The sequence below is a fragment of the Melospiza melodia genome, chromosome 9, assembly GCF_035770615.1.
Source record: "Melospiza melodia melodia isolate bMelMel2 chromosome 9, bMelMel2.pri, whole genome shotgun sequence".
In the NCBI taxonomy this organism is placed as follows: domain Eukaryota; kingdom Metazoa; phylum Chordata; class Aves; order Passeriformes; family Passerellidae; genus Melospiza; species Melospiza melodia.
This window is the reverse complement of record NC_086202.1, coordinates 35,719,683-35,743,055: the sequence shown is the minus strand read 5'-3', so window position 1 is coordinate 35,743,055 and position 23,373 is coordinate 35,719,683. Positions and strand designations below refer to the sequence as shown.

At 44.7% G+C, this 23,373-nt stretch overlaps 1 protein-coding gene and 1 long non-coding RNA gene across 4 annotated transcripts; one reads left to right on the top strand and one right to left on the bottom strand.

Moving 5' to 3' along the window:
• Positions 1-320: 320 nt before the first annotated feature.
• Positions 321-22,074, bottom strand: LOC134422248 (core histone macro-H2A.2). 3 transcript variants are annotated; one of them, XM_063164232.1, is made up of 9 exons: positions 21,989-22,074; positions 15,870-16,103; positions 9,087-9,193; positions 7,690-7,887; positions 6,360-6,470; positions 5,903-6,002; positions 4,912-5,001; positions 3,060-3,234; positions 321-1,015 (listed from the first exon to the last, which is right to left on the bottom strand). In XM_063164232.1, the coding sequence occupies exons 2-9, from the start codon at positions 16,039-16,041 to the stop codon at positions 850-852; spliced, it is 1,119 nt and encodes a 372-aa protein (XP_063020302.1). In that variant the 5' UTR covers positions 16,042-16,103; positions 21,989-22,074; the 3' UTR covers positions 321-849. The 3 variants fall into 3 exon arrangements, with proteins under 3 accessions (XP_063020302.1, XP_063020301.1, XP_063020303.1); XM_063164231.1 differs by lacking the exon at positions 21,989-22,074 and adding an exon at positions 20,913-21,244; XM_063164233.1 differs by lacking the exon at positions 21,989-22,074 and adding an exon at positions 19,726-20,579.
• Positions 21,724-23,373, top strand: LOC134422249 (uncharacterized). The gene is made up of 3 exons (XR_010028757.1): positions 21,724-21,901; positions 22,748-22,883; positions 23,220-23,373. It is a non-coding gene; the product is annotated as an uncharacterized LOC134422249 (long non-coding RNA).

The following is a 23,373-nucleotide window of genomic DNA, read 5'->3' as shown; positions in this document are numbered from 1 at the left end:
ATCTGCTCTGCAGCTTGCAGGGAGAATGGCTCATGGTGCTGCCAGGGTAATGCCTGTGTAAAACCTGGAAGAGGATATTGGAAGCCTGGAATTCAACAGAATATAATTCAGCTTTGTGTCAAAATCTCCTCAGCAGCTTTGATTACATCACTTATAGCACCAAACTTCAGCCAGAAAAGCTGCTGGTTGTGATATGGCAAGCACTGAATTACAGATGCTGCTGCTTTTTCTTTCTTCTCTTTTCCTTTTTTTTTTTCTTTTTAGGGTGAGAAATCCCCAGAGCAAAATTAGGGTTTATAATAATAACCACACTTGACACATCTTTTTCTTTTTTTCTTATAAAACAAACAAAATCACCATGAAATATTCTCAGTAATTACAGAGGTTATTGTGAGTTAAAAGCAAAACAGAAGCTCCTCATGCATCACTTCTAAAACCCTTTTCACCTCTCTGTGGGCTGAAGGCAGGAGTTTACAATCTACCCTCAAGGGAGGGGAAAAAGGAGCAGGACATTTTTAAGAGCTTTCTTGAAAGTGGCATGTGTGTGTGAAGAAATCATCACTACAAATCTAAAATGAGGTTACTCTTTAAAAACCTCTAAACTAAAGTAACAAAGGACACTAAACTCCTGAAGCCAGATGATAACTCAATTGCTTAAGGTGATAAAAATGGCATGAAGAAATCAGACTAAACCCCTCTCATCTCTAATCACAGCTCTCCATCAAGTCACAGCACGTCACACTACTACCACTCCCCCTCATCGTCACATTGAAAAAATAAAACCCACCTCTAATGCTTTGAATGCTACTCAAGTTTGTTGAAAAATAAAGTTTCATTTGGCTGCCGTTGCTACTTCGTGTCCAGCTTGGCCATTTCTTGCACGTAGATGCCAATGCTTTCACTGTCGAAGAGCAGAAAGTAAATGTTCTTCAGGGAGGAAGAGCTGCTGCCATCAAAGTGGCTGGAAATGGCTCTGAGGGTCACCTGGGCTGCTGTCTGCTTTGGGAAGCAGTTTCTGTGTGGTCAGGGAGAAAAGAGAGCAGGTGAGTGTGGGGCAGGGATGCTGAGAGGAGCAGCCAGGGCTCCTCCAGTGCCACTTGCAGTTTGGCAAACCCCAAGGGTTTGATAGCAATATTCACCTGCTGCTAAATTCATTTCCTTAATTTCTGTTTTCATCTGCTTCTACTTCTTATAACCAAATTTTTTTATTTACAAATTTTTATTCATACTTATTTTTATTTTAATTTTTTTATTTATAATAATTTAAATTTTTTTAGCTTGCCCTTTTGCCTTGCAGGCTAAAAATTTTCAAGGATGATTATTTTTTTTTAACTGAGAACTAAACACAAACCAAACCCAAAACATCACCTACTTAGCTGACTTCCTCACTCTGTCATTAAAATACTTTGCTTGGGATTCCTGTGAAAATAATTGAAATTACAACTCCAAGCCATATTTAGGTTGAGATGCATTCATTTACTCCTCTTGATGGTAATATTCTCTAACATACAATCATATTTATATTGAAAGCCATCAAAAAGATCTGGCACAACTGAAGTATCCCAATGGTATATCAGTTACTGTGAACAGTCCCTAAGATGGGACAGAGGAAAATGGACATTCACATAACTGATATAGTATAATTCTTTATCTACCCACAAAAGAGATAGAGTAAAATGACAGAAAAACCAGAAAGTCCTATTTGAAAATCTGCCTTTTTTCAGGAAATTTTGAGGTACTTGGATAAATGAAGTATAAACCAGCAGCACCTGGTCAGTCTCTCTATTTCTGTTAGGAGGAGTAATTGTAAGAGCAACAGAGTAAAATGGAACAAAGCAGCAGAAGGATCTGCACTAAGACTAATGGTCCAAGAATGGATTATTCTTATTTTTGCTCTTAGAAGACATGAAGTCTAGAAGTTATGTCTATTGGCATTAAAAGCTATAGTAAATTTTTATATTAAAGACTGTTAAAGTAATGTATCACATTTTGCTTCCACTGAAAACCATAAACAAAAAGATCTGTATATTAAAAAATGACTAAAAATTGCACTGCCCCTCTATTTAATCTTTTGTCCTGATCCATAAAGTTATATTTTTCTGTGAAAAGTATCTGTATAAAAATGGCATTTTCACCTCGTGTGTACTCAGTGATGTGTGGTGATTTCACTGATTAAATGCAGTTTTACTTTCATTTTATTCACTGTCAGGCCAACACTAGAGGACTGTACTATGTACTCTACTCTTTGGGCACTACTACCAAAATCAATAGATACATTTCTATTTCTATTTCTATTCTATTCTATTCTATTCTATTCTATTCTATTCTATTCTATTCTATTCTATTCTATTTACAAATAAATATAAGCATGTGAAGTCACACAAAATAACTACTGCAGTTAGCAGTAAGATCTCTTGTCATCAGAGATCAACAAACTGTCAATTTTTAAAGTAATTTGAAAGAAAAAAAGAAAAAAACTTCAGATTTCTTAGTCGAGCACATTCTACTTGCTAATTATTAAGAAAGAAATGTGTGGCTTCACACTTGGTTTAATGGTTCACACTTTTGAAAGCAGACCTACATTTGAGAAACAGATTTTCTTTTCTTCTGAAAGGTTTTGTGTGACAAGTCTTTGCAATATCTGTTATCAGGAGGGCTTAATGAACACCCCACATCCACGTGGCTCAGGTGGCATCACTGTAACCTGCCTGCAGAATTATGCTGCTATAATCTCATTAGTACAAATGTGTGTTTAATAAGACTCCCCACAGCAAAATGAAGGGACACAAAACCCGCGGTGGTGCAGAGGAATGCAAATGACTGCCTAGCAATAGAAAACACAGCAAGCCCACTCAGCTCTCCTGTGGGCTGGCTAATTTCCCTTTACAAAGGCTCTCTGGCAGTTTCCTGCAAACACTGCACTTCGGTGCATTCCTCTGGAGCAGCTCTGGGTCACATGGACCAGCAGAGGCCGGCTCACAGAGCAGAGGGCACCTCTGTGTCACAGCAGCAGCTCTGACAGCCCGTTCCACCTCTGCTCCCCACACAGGGATTCCTACCTGCCACTGGGAAACGGGGGGAAAGCCACAGACTTCAACTTCTTGTCTTCTGCAGCTGTTAAGCAGTTCTTGACAGTCTCCTCGAGCTGCTCCTCACACTTGTCCGAGCCCCACTGTGGGATGTGACAGTGGATGACAAACTTTGCTGCTAGGCCGCTAGACTGAGTGAGTGCAGCTAACACAAATGAAAACATAACATTTAGTTTGGAACAGAAACTGCCCTGCAACGACCTCTCAACCCAAAGTAACTTCTTAATTACCTCACCTCTCCAAAGAAATGCATTTGGAATTAAAATACACCACAGGGGCTCACTTGCAATAATAACCTGTCTCACCATTCCTTCTGTGATCAATTGTTACTTCTTTGGAGACCAAAGAAACCAGGGCTCATTTGGTTAGCACACAGCTACTCAATAATGGCTTTTAGCTCTCTCATTCAGCACGGCCTCTGGGTTTGTTTTATGCAAAGCACAAAAACCTTGCCCTAAACACAGCATTTCTGCAGAGCTGTCACTGAGTGCTTTGTACAAACATCCTCCATCATCATCATCATCATCATCACCATCATCTTTACAATTCCAGAGAACTGAGGATTAATATGTAGACTCACTTTATAGCTGGGTAATTTCAGACAAGGACATGAAAATCAAAGTTGTTTGTTGAAAGTCCCCACCAGTTATGTCCAATTAGGAGTCTCAGATTGATTTTTAAGAAAGTGTAAGATTTCTCCAGGAGCTTACATGCAGAGCTTACAGCATGGCATCAGTTTACTTTTGTTGCAATTTGTCACCATCAGCACTACTGAAAGTCTGGGTGTCTTGGTAATCTCAGGTTAAACACTCTGAAATCAGCTGTGCAGGATGGAATTAGCCCAAGGATGAAAATCCTGGATCTATTCACTTGTTCTCCTTCACAGAGGGATTGTGTTGCAGGCATAGAGGAATTCTGTGCTACTTAAATTTTAACCAGCTGTCTTAATGGTATAAAAGGAGTTCTTGTCTTAATAGTATAAAAGGAGTCTATCTTCTAGTTAGGTAGTGATGCTGACAGAGAAAAGTAGTTTACTTTGATTTTACGGCATATTAGTTTGATTTGATATGAAAGTCAAGCAAATTATCTTCTATAAAAATTTCTCTATCATTTCAGATGATAAAACTAGGCTACTCAATTAGGAATTTTCCCAAACTATTTAAAGCAATTTTTTTAATATAGAGATACTAAGCCAAATAAGGCACATTGTAACTTTTCTCCATCTGTGTTCCAGACACCTTCAATTGGTTTAATCTGTCCACAAGGGAAGCACAATCTGAGGTCCCAAACTATTCCCTGCTACAAATGTGTTAACCCTTGAAGGGAGCTCCTCTAATAAAGCAGCTGCAGTTCCAAAAAACGTGCCAGTTCTGCAGATCATATCACATCTTCATTTCTGCCCAAAGTAAAGCAATTATGTGGGTTATATACATTCATCTAATATGCATAAAGAAGAATAATTTATGAAGCATCACTATTTTTTCCTATGCCTAATTTTTCCTCAGCCTATATGTTAGGCTGAGAGCTGTTTCTGATTCTCACTAAGGCTGCACTAAAAACAGGGCAGAAAAGATGGCACAAGATTTCCTTAAATTTTGGACTCCCATGGACAGAAATTGTCTCAGACAAATTGATCAGTCTCAAGACAGAATGTGCACAGCCCACAGGTGTCCTATTCTTCCTTTTTTTCCCCTCTCAGCATCAGCTTTGAAGAAACATTTACATCACAAAGACACATGACAACAGGAAGAGATCACAATGTCCAGAGAAAAGAACATATAAAACGAGCCATGTCCAAAAGAGAGCAGAGAATCCTTCTCACCTTCAGCAACTTCCAAAGGTCCTTGGGATTTGCGAAGCTCTTTCACTGTTTCCAAGAACTCTTTGCCTCCAGCCTTTTCCAGCGCCTTGCCTGCAGGGACACAGAGCAAAAGGCCTTGGCTTCGGAGTATCGGTGTGGAAAAACAAGTCCACATTATTTAAAAAACACTGTCCAAACACCATCCTGTCTCCCTCTATCAGCAGCAGCTGATTTTTATGTTTACCACTCTGCTTAGACACAGATAAAGTTTACTTTTTATGGTTTTAAAGAGCCTTGTATGCTGTTATTGGAAATTACTTTAATATAAATATCTGTAAGAATGCTCTTTACTCTGACTCAGGGCTAAAATAATGTGGAATGGGACTTTCAGGACTCAGGATTTCAGCCTCCAAAATGAACCCAACATCCAAACCCTACTACTTACTGAAACAAACATAGCTGGGATGCCAGTGAAGGTCTTGATGACTAAAAAACAATGACCCAAAGCTTGCTACTAGATTCTGTGCCCCCTATGGGACTGGCTGAACAGCTTTTTACCTCCCTCCTGCTTAAATTTCCATATTGGTAATAACAGTATTTCCTTATTTTGCACGAGCAGTATAAGGCTTTGTACATGAGTATTTCTAAATTATGTAACATCCTACAATGAAAGTTATAGTTAGAAGTGTTAATAACATATAATTTTGCAATGCAATTTTCAAATGCAAATGTAAAAACAAGCCAATAACCACCTCAATAATAATTATTTACACCTTTGCTGCTCATGTGCTTCAACAAATTATCTGTGTTTTGCTTGTCATTAAAAGCAGACAAATCAGTGATTAGCCTGTTGTACCTAGTCAGACCCAGCCTGATTTTCAGAAGCTGTAAGTGATATTTTATGGCCTGGGGTAGATTGGGATGAAACAGGATGGCATCTCAGCAGGCAGCCAGTAGACCAGCTCCTGTTCCAGCTCTAGATGTGGTATTTTCTGCATGCACAGAGCCTCACCTATTTCCTCCTTGAGGTCTATTTCAGCAGTTGTAGGGTGAACAATTCCTTCTACTTTCATGGAGCCAATATGGCTGATGTCACTCTGCGTCAGAGAAAGCTGAAAAATAACAATGAGAGGGGAGGAACAAATAAATAGCAATCCCAGTGCAAAATCATTTCATACCAAAAAGTTGAAGTGAAAGAAGGCTGGATTCAGTCTTTCACAGACCAGCTATTTTATTCTGTTCAGTATGTGTGATTCTGACTTTTAGCTTTTAATGAATTAATTTGCACACCACTCAGATTATTTGGTGATATGCCCACAACTTGGAAGCCTGCTTCAGAGGAAGTTATTGCTAGAAAACAAATGTTCTAACATCATAATTTGAAGGGAAAAAGGCTGATTTTGGAAATGCTTTGGTTTAAGAGAAAAGCATCCTTCCCTTCATGCTAATCTGTTTTTGTTCTTTGTTACCTTCTGTCCTGGCACAAGGCTCTTGGAGGACAAGATAGTGAAACCATCCCCAGGTCCATCTTCAGTTGTTGAATTTGAAGCTCCTTCTTTTTCATTGTCCTTTTGTTTGTTCTATTTGATGGGAGAAAAAAAAAGCAAGACTTCTCAAAGGAAACAAAATAATCACCACCTAGCATTATTCAGTAATGGAAAGAGCTAATAACTTACTACAAATTTTATCTTCTCAGATCAATACATTACTCATAGCCTTGTAATCCCCTAAGGTTATGTAACAACAGAGATCTGCACTGTTTATATAATGCTAAATCAGTGGTTCATCTGAGGCTTTACATGTTTTTGTAGTTACATTCAGAGGCAGGGCACCCACACCCATCTGTACATTTACTGACAATTAAGGTTGTATTTACATGGGTGGGCATGTGTTAGTTTATTTTTGTTGCTAACAGAGCAGAACCTCATATTAAATCAAACTTAGTCACTTAGTAACCCAGTCAAACACTCCAGTTTGAAGAAAAAACAACTTTCTGGTCTGAAAAACAAATGTTTAAGTCTCAGTTATTAAGTGATAAAGCCTTCCTATAGCTTAGTTTCAGGAGCAGCACACCTACCAGTCCTAGAGGGCTAAAGGAACATCTCCTCACACCTCTCAATAGTTGCTTTAAGGTTTGTCAAGGAGCTACCACCTCCGAACAATCCAAACTCTGCATGTGCACAATTCAAAGTGAGGTGGTAGCTGAGATCAATGCACAGAGGCATTCAATTAAACATCCCATTAAGCAATAATGTTGTCTTTTTAAAGGCTGTTTATGCATATTATCACCTATGGAACTGTCCTAAAACTTTGAAAAATATGCTTAATTCAAGTTTTGAAAGTTTAAGTCAAAGCTTGATATCATCTAACTCTACCCAATGAAAAGCTCAGCATGCTCTGGAATGACAAACCAAGAGCACGGATCTGGGTTACTGCTTTACCAAATTAATCCATTTTGGATAGTGATAGAAGATGGGAAAGTGCAGTGGTCAAGTTCTGATTGATTTATTCTTCTTTTAAAGCTCACTAACAATAGCACAGCTAAGAACACATGAAACAAAGAGCTTGTCACAATGACATTGAAGTTCCATGTCAAATTCTCTGGACAGTGAAAAATCTTTAACAGCAACCCAGTAACTGAGCAAGGCTGAAGGGATGACATCTCTCTGGTAGAAAATGTTTTACAACACAGCTTCCTCTATTTTAAAAGGGTTCACTGCCACAGAGTTAGAGATCTACACAATTATTAAGAGATTATTGCAGAGGGTGACACAGAATCTGTACCTGTCCTGTTCTCACCTTTTTGGACGTCCGGGCCTTGGTAGACTTTGCCTTCTTCCCACTCTTTTTGTTCACCATGGATTTCCTCCCCTTCTTCTCAGGAGCAGGGGAAAGGATGGTTTCAGTTTTGCCTTTGGCACCCCTTTTCTTGGCTAGAAGCTCAGGCTGAATTCTGGGCAGGACACCTCCACTTGCAATAGTCACACCTTTGAGCAGCTGCAAGGACAAGCAGTGCATGGAAGCAAATTACAGATCCTCTCAGTCTGCACCACCAAAAATAATCAGGGAGAAAATCCACAATAACAAGGAACTTGGCAGGTGACAGCAAAGTCAAACAGCACATCCTGGAGAATTCTGTTCCTGTACAATCATTCCTACCCCTTCCTAGTGCAAACCTGTTCTTGGTGACCCACAAGCAGTGAATCAGGGGAAAACAAGAAGAGTGTGTGGGGTACTTCATAAAAGGACGGCACCACAGCCCTGCTCAGAAGAGGGCTGGATGCAGAACTCTTTGGCAGGGAAACAAGCAGTGAAAGCAAGGAAAAGCTCAAAGGACCTGCTTTGCAGAGGCAAACAACAGGAATGGGCTGTGATACCATGTAGAGGACAAAGTCTGGCTAATTCCTAAGAGACAACACTGGATCTGGATCCCAGTTCACAGGGCACTGACCAGAAACACAGAGCTGGGAAGGGCTGGTAGTGTTAGCACACTTTCTCTTCTGGCCTGTTTTGAATTTTTACTCCACTTGACTGGAAACAGAGCCCCATGACTTCATGGGCAGCACATTTTCATTATTTAAAGCAGTCATACTAAGTGCAGGAGTATCCAAAGTGTGAATGACATCATCCATCTTCATACAGAGGAGACCCTCTGATGCTGACTGAACCTTTTCAGCAGCCCTGAATAGCACAGTCTGCAGCCCATGCTGTGATCTCTGTCCTCACTCAACAAGTTTAGCACAAGTGATCCCACAAGTGATCCCAGGAGTCAGAGCACTGAAAACCACAGTTTGGGCAAACAGACAGGGAGGCAGCAAGAGCAGAGAGTGAGCCAGATCCCTACCCAACACAGGCCTCACAGCCAGTATAATAGAAAACACACATTTCTACAGCTTTTGGGAAAAGATCTTGCACATTTTCTTTAAGTACTGACTGTCCCCGAGGGAAAAGTGAAGCATCAAGACTGCTTGTTTCAAAAGGACTCATAGGCTAAGAAGAACCAAAGTTTATGCCCATAAGATTTAAGATGAGGTATCTCAGAACCATAATTTTTGTTTCCTTTTATTTAGGAGGGCACAATCTTCTGCTCCAGTAACTGCAATCTCATTCTTGTCTCAGACTAAGCTGTTCCTAACCTTCCCTGGTAGCAGCTTCACCCAAGCACACAACTCCCGCACCAAAATGCAAACAGGCACCTGATTCAGCTCCTCATCATTTGCAACTGCCAGGAGGATGTGTCTGGGGGCAATCCTTCCTTTCTTGTTGTCCCGTGCTGCGTTTCCCGCCAGCTCCAGGATTTCAGCTGTAACACATCAAGATAAAAACCAGTAACAAAAATGCAGCTTAGGTACATGCTGCATACACAGTTTACACTGCTTCTCAATATCCATTCACCTTCTCAGGGATGTTTCCAGATTTATATAATGAAGGGTTCTCACTAGGGCAAGGCAGAAACCAAACCCCACTCAGTATATCAGCACATTTAGATAAATTCATTTGTCCTTCCTAATTCCCTAAAGGAGAAAACATGCTAAGCTTGGTTCACATAATTTCTTTTAACTCTCTTTCAAAAAGGCAAAAAAAGCCCCTAAAAATGTACCTCAGCAGCCCAAAATGTATCAGCAGCCCTGTGACAACAGAACAGTCAGGCATGCAGTGAAACCCCCAACCTGGAACAGACAGCTCTGACAAACAGCAAGGATTCTCAGGACCAGGGAAGATGAAGACTGAGGTGCATTTGAAGAAATACTTGGAAAGCCAACACACCAGCCAGGCACTGCTGGAATTTCAGTGCCCTACTGAAAACCTGTGAGAAGCTTCATTTCAGAACAAGATATGAAAGGTTTGATCCAGATGCAAGCAGAGACAACATGAGAGCTTCAATGCATGAAATATTGATAGAAGGGTCCTTCTACATCTCTGGGTACAGGAGGTCACTTCAAAGGTAGTTTCTCTACCTACCAGTTAGAGAAATAGTAACATCTATACTGTAGCCAAAGTCACTAAGCTTTTCCTAATTATTACAGAAATACAGACACATCTTCCTGAGCTTCTCTGGACTGTAGCAATCAGTATAATTCACTAGCTTACATAGTTTGGCCTCTACTCAGAAGTTATTTCTCATTTAAGAACTCTAATGAAACACTGAGAAGGAAGGAGAAAGGATTTTTTTCCTTCCAATTACTCCTAAAATCATACCCACATTTTTTTTTTTTCATTTTAAAAGTATACAGTGTCCCTGTCTTCTGGGTTTGTGTTTGTCAGTAACAGGAATATGAAAATTACAGCCAATCAGTGTCCTGTTAGTAACTTATTGATGTCTTAATGATATCCTACTCCTTTTTACAGACTACATTAAAACTATATTATAAAAAGAAGGATTTTCAGGAAAAATCTAGTGGAAATGTACATAATGTTTGGCTAAAATCCAAATGATTTCAACATGGTGCTTAGCTCTGGCTCATGGGGAAAATACAAGCTTTCAATTCTACTCAGAATAACAAAAGTACAAACTTGTCTTCCAGTTTTCACTGCTGCACAGCACACATATTTAACTGAATGTTGGAAATGTAAAAGCCTTTTTAAAAAACTATATGCATATTCACAGTGAATTGTAAAAGTTAGGGCAGGAACCTCTCAGCCCTAGCATCTCCTAGTGTGTCCTGGATTTTAAAGGAGGAAACTGCAAAGAGATCCCACATAGCCCAGCTGTATTCACCCCCATGGAGGTGCCAGACCCTCTCCCAGACCTCTGCCAGCAGAGCTAACACAGCAGCAGACAGCAGGAACAGATCCCATCATTGTGCACACCAGCAGAGAGCAAGAAAAGAGACCCAGGCTCCTCCAGTGGGGTTTGCAGGTGTGTGCTGACAGCAGAGGAAAATTGCATCAGGGAGAAAAAAATAAACCCAAAAACCAGCAGATACTTACCTGTGTGGGAACTGAAGCTCTTTCAGGTGTGCCAACAACAGGCACATCCTGCTACCTGTGTGCTCACCCCAGTGCCCCAGGTTTGGGTCCTTTGGCCAGCAGCATCCTGATGGTGCACTCTTAGTCCTTGCCTAATTTAAGAGCAAAAAAGGCAGAACACTCAAACGCCAGCCAGCCATCCATCCCAGGCCACTGGGAAGAAGGGAATCCGAGGCAGAGGTGATGTATGGCAGATTGTGGAATATGTACATGACTTACCTAAGGATGCCAAACATCTGCATAGTAAATCATTGCCTTACCTCCTTCTAGTGAAAGTTTTTATGCATATTTTTTTTCTAATGGTGGAGGCAGAGGCTCATAATCTTAAGAATATAAAATTTACAAAATACAATATCAAAACTGGAGGCTTCAGTTATCACATGCTCTGCTAACAATAACAGATCCCTAAAGAAACTGCTTCACATTTCAAGTAGAAACTTCTTAACAGCTGAGGTTACCTAAATTCTAAAAATACTATTCTGAGAATATAGGTCCTATAATACCTATATAAATAGGTATTATAGAATATAATAGGAATATAGATTATAGGAAAGTAGAATATAGGTTCTATACCATAACAAGCTCTCTTGGAACTGAGCATCTTGATGTTTTCAGCCCTAAATTGGTTTTACTTTGTGCTCTAAGCACAGGTATTAAGAATTAGATTGAAATCTCAAATACTACTGCTTCCTGCAAGAGTCAAAATCCACAAAGATGCCTCCACATCAGAAGTTTAACTTCAAATCCAGACACCTTCAGAAGCACATAACTCTCTTCCAGCAGAGACAAGCTGCAGCCAAGCTATGACCTGAATGGGATTACCTCTTGTGACCCTGTGACATACAGGGAAAAAGACGTTTCTTTAGCTGATGGATCAGCAGATTTGAAATGTCTGGGAACTAAAGCATGCTAGCCATGCCAAAGGGTGTAGGAAGCTGGACTGCTAAGAAAGGTCTGTGAGAATTACTGATAGAAAACTGAAAATATTTCATACAGGTTGTCTTGTTTTCCACTTCCCCTTCAGGAGAAATTCTGTCAGCTCCTGTTACACTACCACATCAAATCTACCAGCAATACCTCTACTCTGCAATAATCTACTGATGATGGAGTCCTTGTCCTCCATTTCCAGGTGGAAAGGTGTGTGCTGGATTTGTCTCTGCATGGCAGATGAGCACAAGAGGCAGAAGAGTGTTCCAGGTGGTTCCTGAGAAGGAGGAAGCCTTTGCTGATGGTGTGTTCTGCCCTAATTCAGAGAGGATGGCTTTCCATTGAGATGTCCCACAAGTTCCTTTGAACATGACTTGTGCTTCCTCATCAAGGGGCTTCTGTGTTCTCTGCCTGCTTTTTGGGAAGATGCCCTGTGGGACATATGCAGTTGATGTTTGATTTAGGTGGTTGTGCCTGCAGTCAGCTCTGTGAACACTCAGAGCTTGAGTCTGTTGCAAAACCCATCAATCACATGGGACTCAGGCCAAGTTTTCAGAGAATTTTAACTCTGAAGCCAGTGGAATTCTCAGCAAACACAACCTTCTGGATAGGAATTAAGCTTCAGTTTTACAATATGATTTTCAAGCCTAAAATGTAAAACAGCATTCATAGATTACAAAGAAAGGTTTAGAACAGTGAGGAGATCTTCACACTGTACCTCTTCCTGAGATTCCACCACCATTGCTGGCATTTTAATGATGGGATTGATCAGGCAAAGTGCAGATTTGGGGGTGATAATGGCTGTGAGGTGCTGCCATGACCAACCTTGCTTACAAAGGGAACAGCCAGGGCTCTGGTATCTCTGTGACACAGAACACATACCAAAGGCAAAGAGCAGTCCCAACTCCCTAAACTGGGAGCAAGGGTGCTCCAGATGTTTATGCAGCCTCTGGATGATGCCAGCCCTGAGGCTCAGTGCTCTGGGCCAGCAGCAGTGACCAGCAGGACTGGCCACTCACAGGGATCTGCTGCTCCATGCCAGCCCTGCAGGACTGCAGGCACTCAGGTGGTTCTGGTTCTGTTTGACCCTTCCAGCCTCATCCACCTTGCTCCTATCCCAGCCATGACTTGCTTCCCCACATCCCAATCTCCTTTTGCTGGCAATCCACACCAAGATTTCTATCTCAGCATCTTTCCTGTCACCATTTTTCCTGTCTACTCTGGCTCAATATTTCTGCCCAGGTTCTTCATTACCAGCACTCATTCCATCACCTTGGCCTATTTCCTATTTTTTCACCTTGCTCTCCAGCTTCCTGGCAGGATATCTGGACACTCCTCACCATTTATTTGCCTACTGGTCATCAGTCCAGCTCTCCCCAGTAGCCAGACCTCTCCCTACCCTGTCTCTAACATCAATATTTTTCTTCCATAACCACTGCCTCCCCACGATGTTATGATTTGGGAGCTGAGAGAGGCTGGAACATGTTCAGTGAGGACCAAATCTTCAGGGATTTTAGCTGTTAAAGTCAAAGAAGTCTCAGCTGAGCATGAGCAACCTATGTTTTATCAAAGTTAGAGCCTGGCCAGAGAGAGCACATTTCTCTGAGGTAGCACAGACCCCAATCTCCTTTTGTAAAGCATTAAATCTCTGCTCAAACACAGAGAAGCACTCAGGGGTTTAGAGGAGAAGTTTTCAGGAATGTTTTAACTTTAAAAAAAAAATATGTTCAACCTGCTTCTGTTCTGTTTCAGTCCCATACTGCCACTCTCCCAGATTTAGCCTGAAGCAGCTCCCCTGCATGCAGCCTTTCATCCTGAGGAGCCACCATTTCACACCTGCAGGTCCAGGAGAAAAGAATGCCATTTGTAATAGAAAGATCAGATAATGAGAAGAAAATGTAGCTGTTTGATATATCATACCCCCTTTGACAGCATCCTTGGAAAAACCTATCTTGTTTCCAGAGACTTCCCAAAACCAAAGACTTTATACCCCTGTAATATTAGCAATAACTAGATCAGCACGATTAGATGCTGCAACACTTTTTTTTTTTTAACTGAACTCTCCACCTTTGTAATATTTCCAAACAATTCCCTGGACAGAGCACAGCAACTTTGGTTTGGAAAGCACACAATCCAGCAGCAATAAATGTTTTCTCAGAAACATTACTCCATTCTATCACAATATATACAGGAGTTCTCTGCTGAACCAAGCAGCTGAAAATAGCACTCCCTTACAATTTATGTGGGCTCCCAGCCTACACCTTTAGCAACCTTCTTGCCTGGTTGACTACACATTCTTTTTTTCCTAAAGCAAATTGTAGGCCCACACATAATCTGCTCATATCAGATTAATGATTGAAATTAAACTGCACTTACAACCCAGGAGCAGAGCCAAGAATTTCATTGCTCTAGTTCAGGTAATAGGCAAACAGTGCTGACCACAAGTCAGTCTGCAGCACTGAAATGTTGCACATTCCAGATGTGCTGCTGACAATTTATTACTGCACCTTGTAAAAATTGCCACAGCTCAGAACAAGCATCTCCAAATGTTTATCCTAGAAATATCTCCCTGTGGAGTAGGAGAAGAAGAAAAGTATTTCTCTGCAGACAGAAGGTCAGCAGAGTCACGATGCATCACATTATGTTACAAAAGTTATTGTGATTTCTTCAACACAAGCAATACTTTGTCACTCCAGCTCCAGAAGTAGCCTCAGGGGAAAAACAAATACAAGTGATTCTCATCTGGAATGTACTGCCACAAACATGGACATTTTTGCAATCTACTATTGGGCTTTATGATAAATCTAATTTTAATAATGAAATTGTGAAATTAGTGAAATTAATTAGTGAGCTCTCAGATTTTCTCCACACCCTTGAAAGAAAATAATGCTTTTATTGTCTGATAGTGAGAACAAGCTTCACATGTGAAAAAGACAGCAGTGTTTACATAAAATCTGTTGCATGGACAACCAGGCTCCATGCAAGCTTCTTCATGCCACCCTGGCAATAAACTACACTGCTGAAACACAACTCACTCAGCTGATTCCATCCAGGCTGTGACTCTCACAGATTCTCCAATGCACCTCAGTCTTGATCTGTAACCCCTGAGTGACCTGGACCCTGAATTCCAACCATTTGCTGAAGTGCCATTTTCCATAATTAAACCAGGAACTCAGCAGGTATGATCAAAAGCCACTCTGAAATATTTCTGTACAGAATCACAGTGTATTGTATCACCATGGGACACCTGTCCCTTCCTCAAAGTTCAATTTCAGAAAGGCAGGAAAAAGAAAACTCAGGGTGTGTGGGAAGATTTAAACCCTAGAACACTATCTTTGTACACTTAGGCAAAGCAAAAGGGTTTTTAAAATTAAATTTTAATTTTAATTTTAATTAAACCCCCCACCTTTATATTTCACAACACTTTGACACTCTCCTGCAAGGAGAAATGCAGCCAGCAAAACAGTTTTCTCACTTAAAAAGCACAGAAGCAGTACAAGGTGGGTTTGCTTTTTTTTCTCCTATTATTCACATTTAGGTGTACCAAAAAACCTAATTAATACCATTTTTCAGTAGGACAAAAACTACACAAAAGTGACTCCTCACTCTGCAAAATAATACAAAAGAAGTCTCCAGCTAGTGACCAAGCATGGTGCCTCTAAAGGAGAGAATTTCCACGCTGAGCCTCTCTCTCTCAGAGAACAAATGAACCTCCTTAGAGTTTTCAGCAGATCCTGATTTCCAGGAGTGCTCACATCCCATCCCATCCCATCCCATGGGTGGTTCCTGTGTGAGGAGCACAGCCAGGAGCAGGCTCTTGCTTTACCTGCCAGGTACTCCATGACTGTACAAAACTACACAGAAGTGACTCCTCACTCTGCAAAACAAAAATAACACTCCCAGTAGTGACCAAGCACGCTCACTAAAGGAGAGAATCTCCACCTTAAACCTCCCCACGGAACAAACGAACCTCAGAGTTTTCAACAAACCCTGATTTCCAGGAGTGCTCCACACGCTCCCAGCCCCTGGCTAAGCCTGGCTCCTGTGAGTGAGCAGTCGTGCAGGAGCAGGCTTTCCTTTACCTGCCAGGTACTCAATGACAGCAGCCATGTAGACGGGCGCGCCCACGCCGATGCGGTACTTGTAGGTGCCTTTCTTCAGGTAGCGCATCATCCTGCCCACGGGGAAGATCACCCCGGCCCTGCTCGAGCGCGACAGCTTGGACATCTTCTTCTTCCCGCTGCGCCCCGACATCCTGCAGCCTGCTGCTTCTCAGTGTGCTGCTGCTTCTCGGTGCCCTGCTGCAAATCTGGGGGCTGCAAGAGAAAACCAAGAGGGCTGGTGAGAAATAACAGGGCGGTGTGGCCAGCAGGAGCAGGGAGGGCGTTCTGCCCCTGTACTGGTGAGGCCACACCTGGAGTGCTGTGTCCAGTGCTGGCCCCTCAGTTTGGGAAGGATGCTCAAACACGAGGCTGGCGAGGGGCTGGGCACACAAACCCTGTGAGGAACCTTTGAAGGAGCTGGGGCTGTTCAGCCTGGAGAAGAGGAGGCTCAGAGGTGACCTCATTGCTCTCTACACCTTCCTGAAGGGAGGCTGCAGACAGGTGGGGTCGGTCTCTGACAGAACCAGAGGACACAGCCTGCAGCTACAGCAGGGAAGGTTTAGGATGGATATCAGGAAGAAATTTTTCACCAAAAGAACAATAAAGCACTGGAATGCTCTTCCCAGGGAGGTGGCAGAATCACCATCTCTGGGTGTGTTTAAAAAAAGCCTGGACATGGCACTTGGTGCTATAGTCTGGTTGAGGTATTAGGGCATAGGTTGGATTTGATGATCTTAGAGGTCTCTCCCAACCTCATGATTCTGTCATTCTGTGATCTTCATGCATTGCTGCTGTTCCAGAAGAAAAATCCAAACCTGCCCTCAACACCTGTTAAAGTGGAGGCATTGCTCATTAAAAGCAGGATTGGCACCGTGATATTTTCTGAAAAATCCTCTTTGCCCAGGATTTTCTCCTGGGAAGCTGAGAAGCCTCAGAGAGGAATGAAAACAATAATTATCTGATTGCTGCTCCTGTGTTTGCTGCTTTGGAATGTGGCCTTGGACATTGTTTACCAACAGGTGAATGCTTGATTGGTTCCATGTGAATTGTTTTAATTCAATGACCAACCACAGCCACTTGTGTTGGAATCTCTGTCACACTCTCTCATTTTATCATCATTTTTGTTAAGCCGTCTGTCTGTATCCTTTCTCTTTCTTTAGTATAGTTTTAGTATGGCATGATATGATATGATATGATATGATATGATATGATATGATATGATATGATATGATATGATATGATATGATAATAAATCAGCCTTCTGAGAACATGGAGTCAGATTCTCACCTCGTCCTGGGGACCCTCACAAACACCACACAGGATAATTGGAATATTTGCTATAACTTTGCTTTTGAATTGCACTCTCAGTGTAGCAATACCAGCAGCAAAGCAAACAAACCTTGTTTTCTCCTTATTTTTCTGGCAACCACAAGATTAGGGATAAACAGAGAACAAACCTCTGCCACTCCACTCCACTCCAAAGCTTGCATGTGGTCACAATTACACCTCCAGTTCTCACTCTCAGACAAATAATGTTTGGGAAAGCTTTAACTCTGTTTACAAAACTTGGTTTTAACTCCATTTTGATAGCTGCCCCGGAGGCATAATTATGAGCCTGGTTACTCCTCAGAAGCAAACACAGAGCAGGTCTGCCAGAGATGGTATTTCTGCCAAGGAAAGCACAGCTACCTCACTGCCAGCATCCATTCACCTCTGTGAAACAAGGAAACACAACAAGGGAGACACTTTGGAAAGTGAATCAAGGTGATACAGCTAAACTTTATAATAATATTTTCATTTATGATATCAAAGGTATAAAATCAGCAGAGAGCTGTAAAACCTTGGCATGTCCTTGTGTATCAGCCAGACAATTTTTTCTTTCTATGAGCAATGTATCATGTGGGCATGATAAGAAAATTTGGGAAAGATGAAACCTATCAAACACAGACATGTCAAAATTGGCATTGCTCATCATCCCACTCTGAATTCCCTGCCAGCTTGGAACCACAGAATTCCAAGGGAAGGTGAAAAGAAGTGGGGAGGCATGATCTGGTCTTTAGAGATGCTGTGAAGGTGCAGAGCAGGTGTTCCCTACAGCACTGACCCTTACAGAAGCTGTGAAGGTGCAGAGCAGGTGTTCCCTACAGCACTGACCCTGACAGAAGCTGTGAAGGTGCAGAGCAGGTGTTCCCTACAGCAGTGACTGTGACAGAAGCTGTGAAGGTGCAGAGCAGGTGTTCCCTACAGCAGTGACCCTGACAGAAGCTGTGAAGGTGCAGAGCAGGTGTTCCCTACAGCAGTGACCCTTACAGAAGCTGTGAAGGTGCAGAGCAGGTGTTCCCTAAGCAGTGACGGTGACAGAGGCTGTGAAGGTGCAGAGCAGGTGTTCCCTACAGCAGTGACTGTGACAGAAGCTGTGAAGGTGCAGAACAGGTGTTCCCTACAGCAGTGACCCTTACAGAAGCTGTGAAGGTGCAGAGCAGGTGTTCCCTACAGCAGTGACCCTTACAGAAGCTGTGAAGTTGCAGAGCAGGTGTTCCCTACAGCAGTGACCCTTACAGAAGCTGTGAAGGTGGAGAGCAGGTGTTCCCTAAGCAGTGACCCTTACAGAAGCTGTGAAGGTGGAGAACAGGTGTTCCCTAAGCAGTGACCCTGACAGAGGCTGTGAAGGTGCAGAGCAGGTGTTCCCTAAGCAGTGACCCTTACAGAAGCTGTGAAGGTGCAGAGCAGGTGTTCCCTACAGCACTGACCCTTACAGAAGCTGTGAAGGTGCAGAGCAGGTGTTCCCTACAGCAGTGACCCTGACAGAAGCTGTGAAGGTGCAGAGCAGGTGTTCCCTAAGCAGTGACCCTGACAGAAGTTGTGCAGCAGATGAGAGAGCAGCACTGGGCTTGGTCACACAGCGAGGCAGCAGAATCCTCAGCAGGACAACTTCAGAACAATCTGAGAATGAATGTCACAAATCCAGCAGCACTCCATCTGCCTCAGGGCTGGAGGCTGGACCTGCCCATCTTCCTTCCTTAATGAAACTTGCAATTTGTGACAAACCCTTTGTGAACTTTCAATTTCATAATAGTAACAGCCCTTAAAACACGTCCTTTTCAGTTTGTAACAACTGACATCCAAATAACATACCTAGGCTGGGAATTGGGCTTCTAGCCATCAGAGGAGCCAATTTCTGGGACAGCCTTCTCTTCAGAGCAACAATAACTCTTTCTGAAGTGGAACTTAATAAATGTGTGCAGTAGGGTACAAACAGGTTCCTGCAATGCTGGCAGCACAGCTGCATCACCCAAGTGTTCAGGCCAGCACTGAACCACTGCAGAGAGCCATGCTGAAAGAATACACTACCTGTATCAAAATTATATTAAGCTAACCTCTCATATATTCCTTCCTATAGAAACAAATCCCAGTGGAAAAAGGCAAACATCAAGGGATTGGATCCACAGAAAATACCATTGTTACACTTGATCTCCACGGTAGAAAATCAAAACATATTTGTATACAACTAACCACACTGCTCTGGGCCATGCTGCTGCATTACATAAATTTATGTTTAATTGCTGCATTATAGAAATTAATGTTTAATTACTCACTTTTGGCTCATCCTTCTGTTGCTATCACTGAACTTTCCACCCCTGCCTACTCCTTTATTTTCCCTTTCTCTCTCACAGGAGGCCCTCTGCCATTATTTACTCCCCTGCTGCCAAGCCAGCTCTTGGAATCCCAAAATATTTTCCAAATGCACTGAGGGTTACATTTGCAGAATGTTTCGAGAGCCTAAATACAAGATGTTTCAAAACTCTGCTAACACTGTCTCTGCTTTGCAACTTACATGGAGCAGGGTGCACTGAGGAGCAATAAACACAGCAGTGTGCTCTTGTCTTGTTTTGACTCCTACAGGAGGCACTTTTGGGTAGAAAGCCAAGCTCTGGCATAGTCACAACAGGATCTGGACAAAGAAACATGCAGAGAAAACACCTGTGGACCTGGACAAAGAAATCCCATAGACAGGGATCTGGTTTTCTTGCAGGAAGAGGCACATGAGCTCAGCCCTCCATACTCACCTGACCTGCAACCAACAGGTAAAGGGCTACAAGCTGAGCACTGCTGCCCTAATTGTTCTTTGCTGAGGACACAGCCAAGCCTCAAGGGCTTATCAGTTGAAAAGTCTACCCACACTTGTTCCCTCTCTGCCAGCTGATTCATCATCTCTATGTTTCTCCTCATGAAGCACAGCCTCCGTTTAAAAATAAACCTGTGCCACTCGTGCTAAGTCCATCCTCACTGAGCTACAAGGGCTGTGTCTGTACCTGCCTGCCTGACATCAGGCTTGGGCAACTGGAAGCATTTCTTTTCCCTGCCCCTTAATTGGTCACAGCACACCCCACTCTGCCATGATTCCAACATCCCTGTGTTGCTATGGGGGATTGAGGAGCATCTCACAGGGCTCTCTACAACATGACTGCAAGCAGGGCTTTCCTCTGTTGGGTTTTAGCTTCTTCAGAGCCCAAGGCAGCCAGTGACATTTCCCTTCTGCCTCCTGGGAAAACACCTAAGAGTCCAGCTTCCACTGTCCCAGGGTGCTCCAAGCCCCATCCAACCTGGACTGGGACACTTCCAGGGATCCAGGGCAGCCACAGCTTCTCTGGGCACCTGTGCCAGGACCTCACCACCTTCACAGGGAAGAACTAAGGGAATCCTTCATAACATCTGACACACATCTCTCCTTTTTTGAGATTTAAATCATACCCCCTCGCCCTGTCACTACCCGCCTGGACATGGCACTTGGTGCTATGGTTGAGGTTTTAGGACATAGGTTGGACTCGATGATCTTAGAGGTCTCTTCCAACCTCATTATTCCGTGGTTCTGTGACTTCCAAACACCGAGAGAACTCGGACTCAGCAGCCAAATGCTAAAAGAAAGGACATTCAGGACTATCCACGCAGCTGCACTCCCCTCATCTCCAGCAGAAGATCTATTAGAACAGTAAAGAGTTGACAAGAAATCCACAGACATACCTTAGATCCAGCTTAGGCTGCACACTCACTTATAAAGGAAATATTTGTGAAGAATAACGCGGAAGACCTGAAGTAGCAGCTCGTTCTCTGACCGAATTGCTAAGGCCATAGCGCTGTTCAGGGGGCAGGTGGGGTTTCTCCACAACCGCCCACGCCGAGCGCGTCCCCCGCGAAAGCTTCCAGGGCACCCCCAACCCCGGGGGTCCCTGCTGAGGCAGCTCCCACTCACAAACAACATCGGGCCACCCCTGCGGGGCCGGGAGGACGGACCCCGAGAGGACGGGCCTGGTCCGGCCCCGCAGGGAGCCTTTGGAGCCGCTGCGAGCAGCCGAGCCCGGGCACCCCGCGCTTAGCCCCGGAGCCGCCCCGAGCCCCCTCACGGCCCGCCCGGCCCGCGCCGCCGCCCCGCCCCGCGCACGCCTCGCCGTTGCCCGGACACCGCCGCCCCGCCCACTCTCCCCGCTGACTGGCCGCTGCGGCAGCCCGGGCCGGGCAGAGAGAGCGGTGATTGGCTGAGAGCCTCTTGATCGACAGGAGAGGGGCGGGGGCAGCAGCCGGGCTGCGCAGGCGTCCCGAGGCGCAGTGCAGTGTGTGTGGGGGGGTGTGGCCGCCGGCTTTCCCGCGCAAACGCTCCCCCCTGACACCCCCCCTCACACCGCCCTCAGCCAGCGCCGCCGCCGCCGCGGGGGCTTCGCCCGCTGCCCGCCGAGGGGCGGCTGTGGCGGCGGCCGCACGGCCCCGGAACGGGAAGCGCTGCGGCGGCCGAGCGGAGGCAGCGAGCGAGGAAGAACCGCCCCCTCCCCCCAGACACCGCTTAGCCAGGGCCGGCCCCGCGCGCGCTGCCGTTACCGCCTCGCGCCCCCCCTCCCTTTATGGCCGCCCCTCACCCGCCCCCCTCACGCCCTTTCCCCTCACGGCCTCGGCCATGGCCGGGCCCTCCCGGAGAACGGCAGCGGCGCCGGGAAGAGGAGGAAGAGGAGGAGGAGGAGGTGGGTCGTGCGGCCGAGGAGAGAGGGAAGGAGAGGAGCAGGGCCTCGCCGCCCCCCCCGGAACCCCCGCGCCGCCGCTCCCCTCACCTGCCGGCGCCCGCCGCCGCCGCCTCCTCCTTCTTGTCTTCCCTTCCTCTTTTTCCTCCTCCTCTTTTCCTCCTCTCCTTGCCCCCCCTCCCCTTTCCTCCCCCTTTCCCTTTTGGGCTCCCCCCGCCCTCGCTCCGCCTCAGCCGCTCTCCCCGTATTGTATGTTTCAATGGCGATGGCGGCTGCTGCTGAGGGGGGCGGCAGGGGTTTCCTCCCGCTCGGCACATACCGCCTCTAGGAGGAGTCACTGCAGCCCGGGCCCGCTACAACCCCCCTCCCCTGGCTGCCGCCCTCCTCGGCCGGGCCCCAGGGCTGCGGTGTGGGCAGGAGCCCCCTCCCCGCCCAGCACAGAAAGGGCCCCCCCGACCCCAGTCCCTGTGGGCTTGTGGTAGCCGGGAGCATAAAGGCAGAAAGCCTTGCCATCCTTTCCCGGGGTGGAGGAGTTCGGGGATGGAGAGGTTTCAAGGCAATCCCTGATGGGGTTAAAGCCCAAGGAGCGCCTGGTTTTTGTTAGAGAGAGCCACCCATCGCTCTGTGCCTTTGGCAGGGCGGCCTGTGCGCCTCGCTATGGTGCTCTAACCCAAATATTGCAGCATCCCCAAGTGGGCTTGGAAAGGCCCTAACAAAGAGTGCCGGCAGCTCTTTGTGTTGTCTTGCCTTGGAGCGTTCTGGGCGCTCCCGGGCTTTGCAACTCGTCCGTGAGGGCTGCAAAGTTCCCTTCCGAATGGAAGCTGAGGGTTTTTCTTTCCTTCCCTGCAGCCGCACGGATTGAAGAGCTCGAGCTCCAAGAGACGCAATAAGCGATTGTGCTTTGAGTCTTGGCAGCGCCAAATCCGTGAGCAGAGGCTGGTGCAAACAGCAGAGTGCAGGGCTACACCTCTTTAACTCCTCTCAGGTATATTTCTAAATCCAACTGGCTTTGTATCATGGTTCCTATACAAATACTTTGTTGCGCTGGTTTTGCTATAAAGACATTTGGGTGCTACTGTAGTGCACTAGGAGATACATTATTAACACAGGCCACTCCTGCTTGCTTGCAGGGTTACTTTTAGGAGGGTGTCTGGGAACAACAGAGAGAAAGAACCATTTATGCATTCAGCATTCTCTTTGCCACTGTAAAAAATCATAAAAGATGCACTTGAGCTTGGTTTTGGCTCTGCCAAAGTAAGCAATTTTATGTCTGCACAGGATGGGATTGGGTGGGTCAAAAAGCAATGGAATATTTCCCCAGGTTATGTTAATTGTGGATCGCACCATCTCATCAAGAAAGAGGGCCTGAGCTCAGGACCTGCGTTTTCCTGTGACCTTGGGAAAGCAGTTCCCTTTACACAGCTGTGTTTTGACTGTTGTTAAAATGGAAATAAAGATACCTTTTCTCTTTTCAA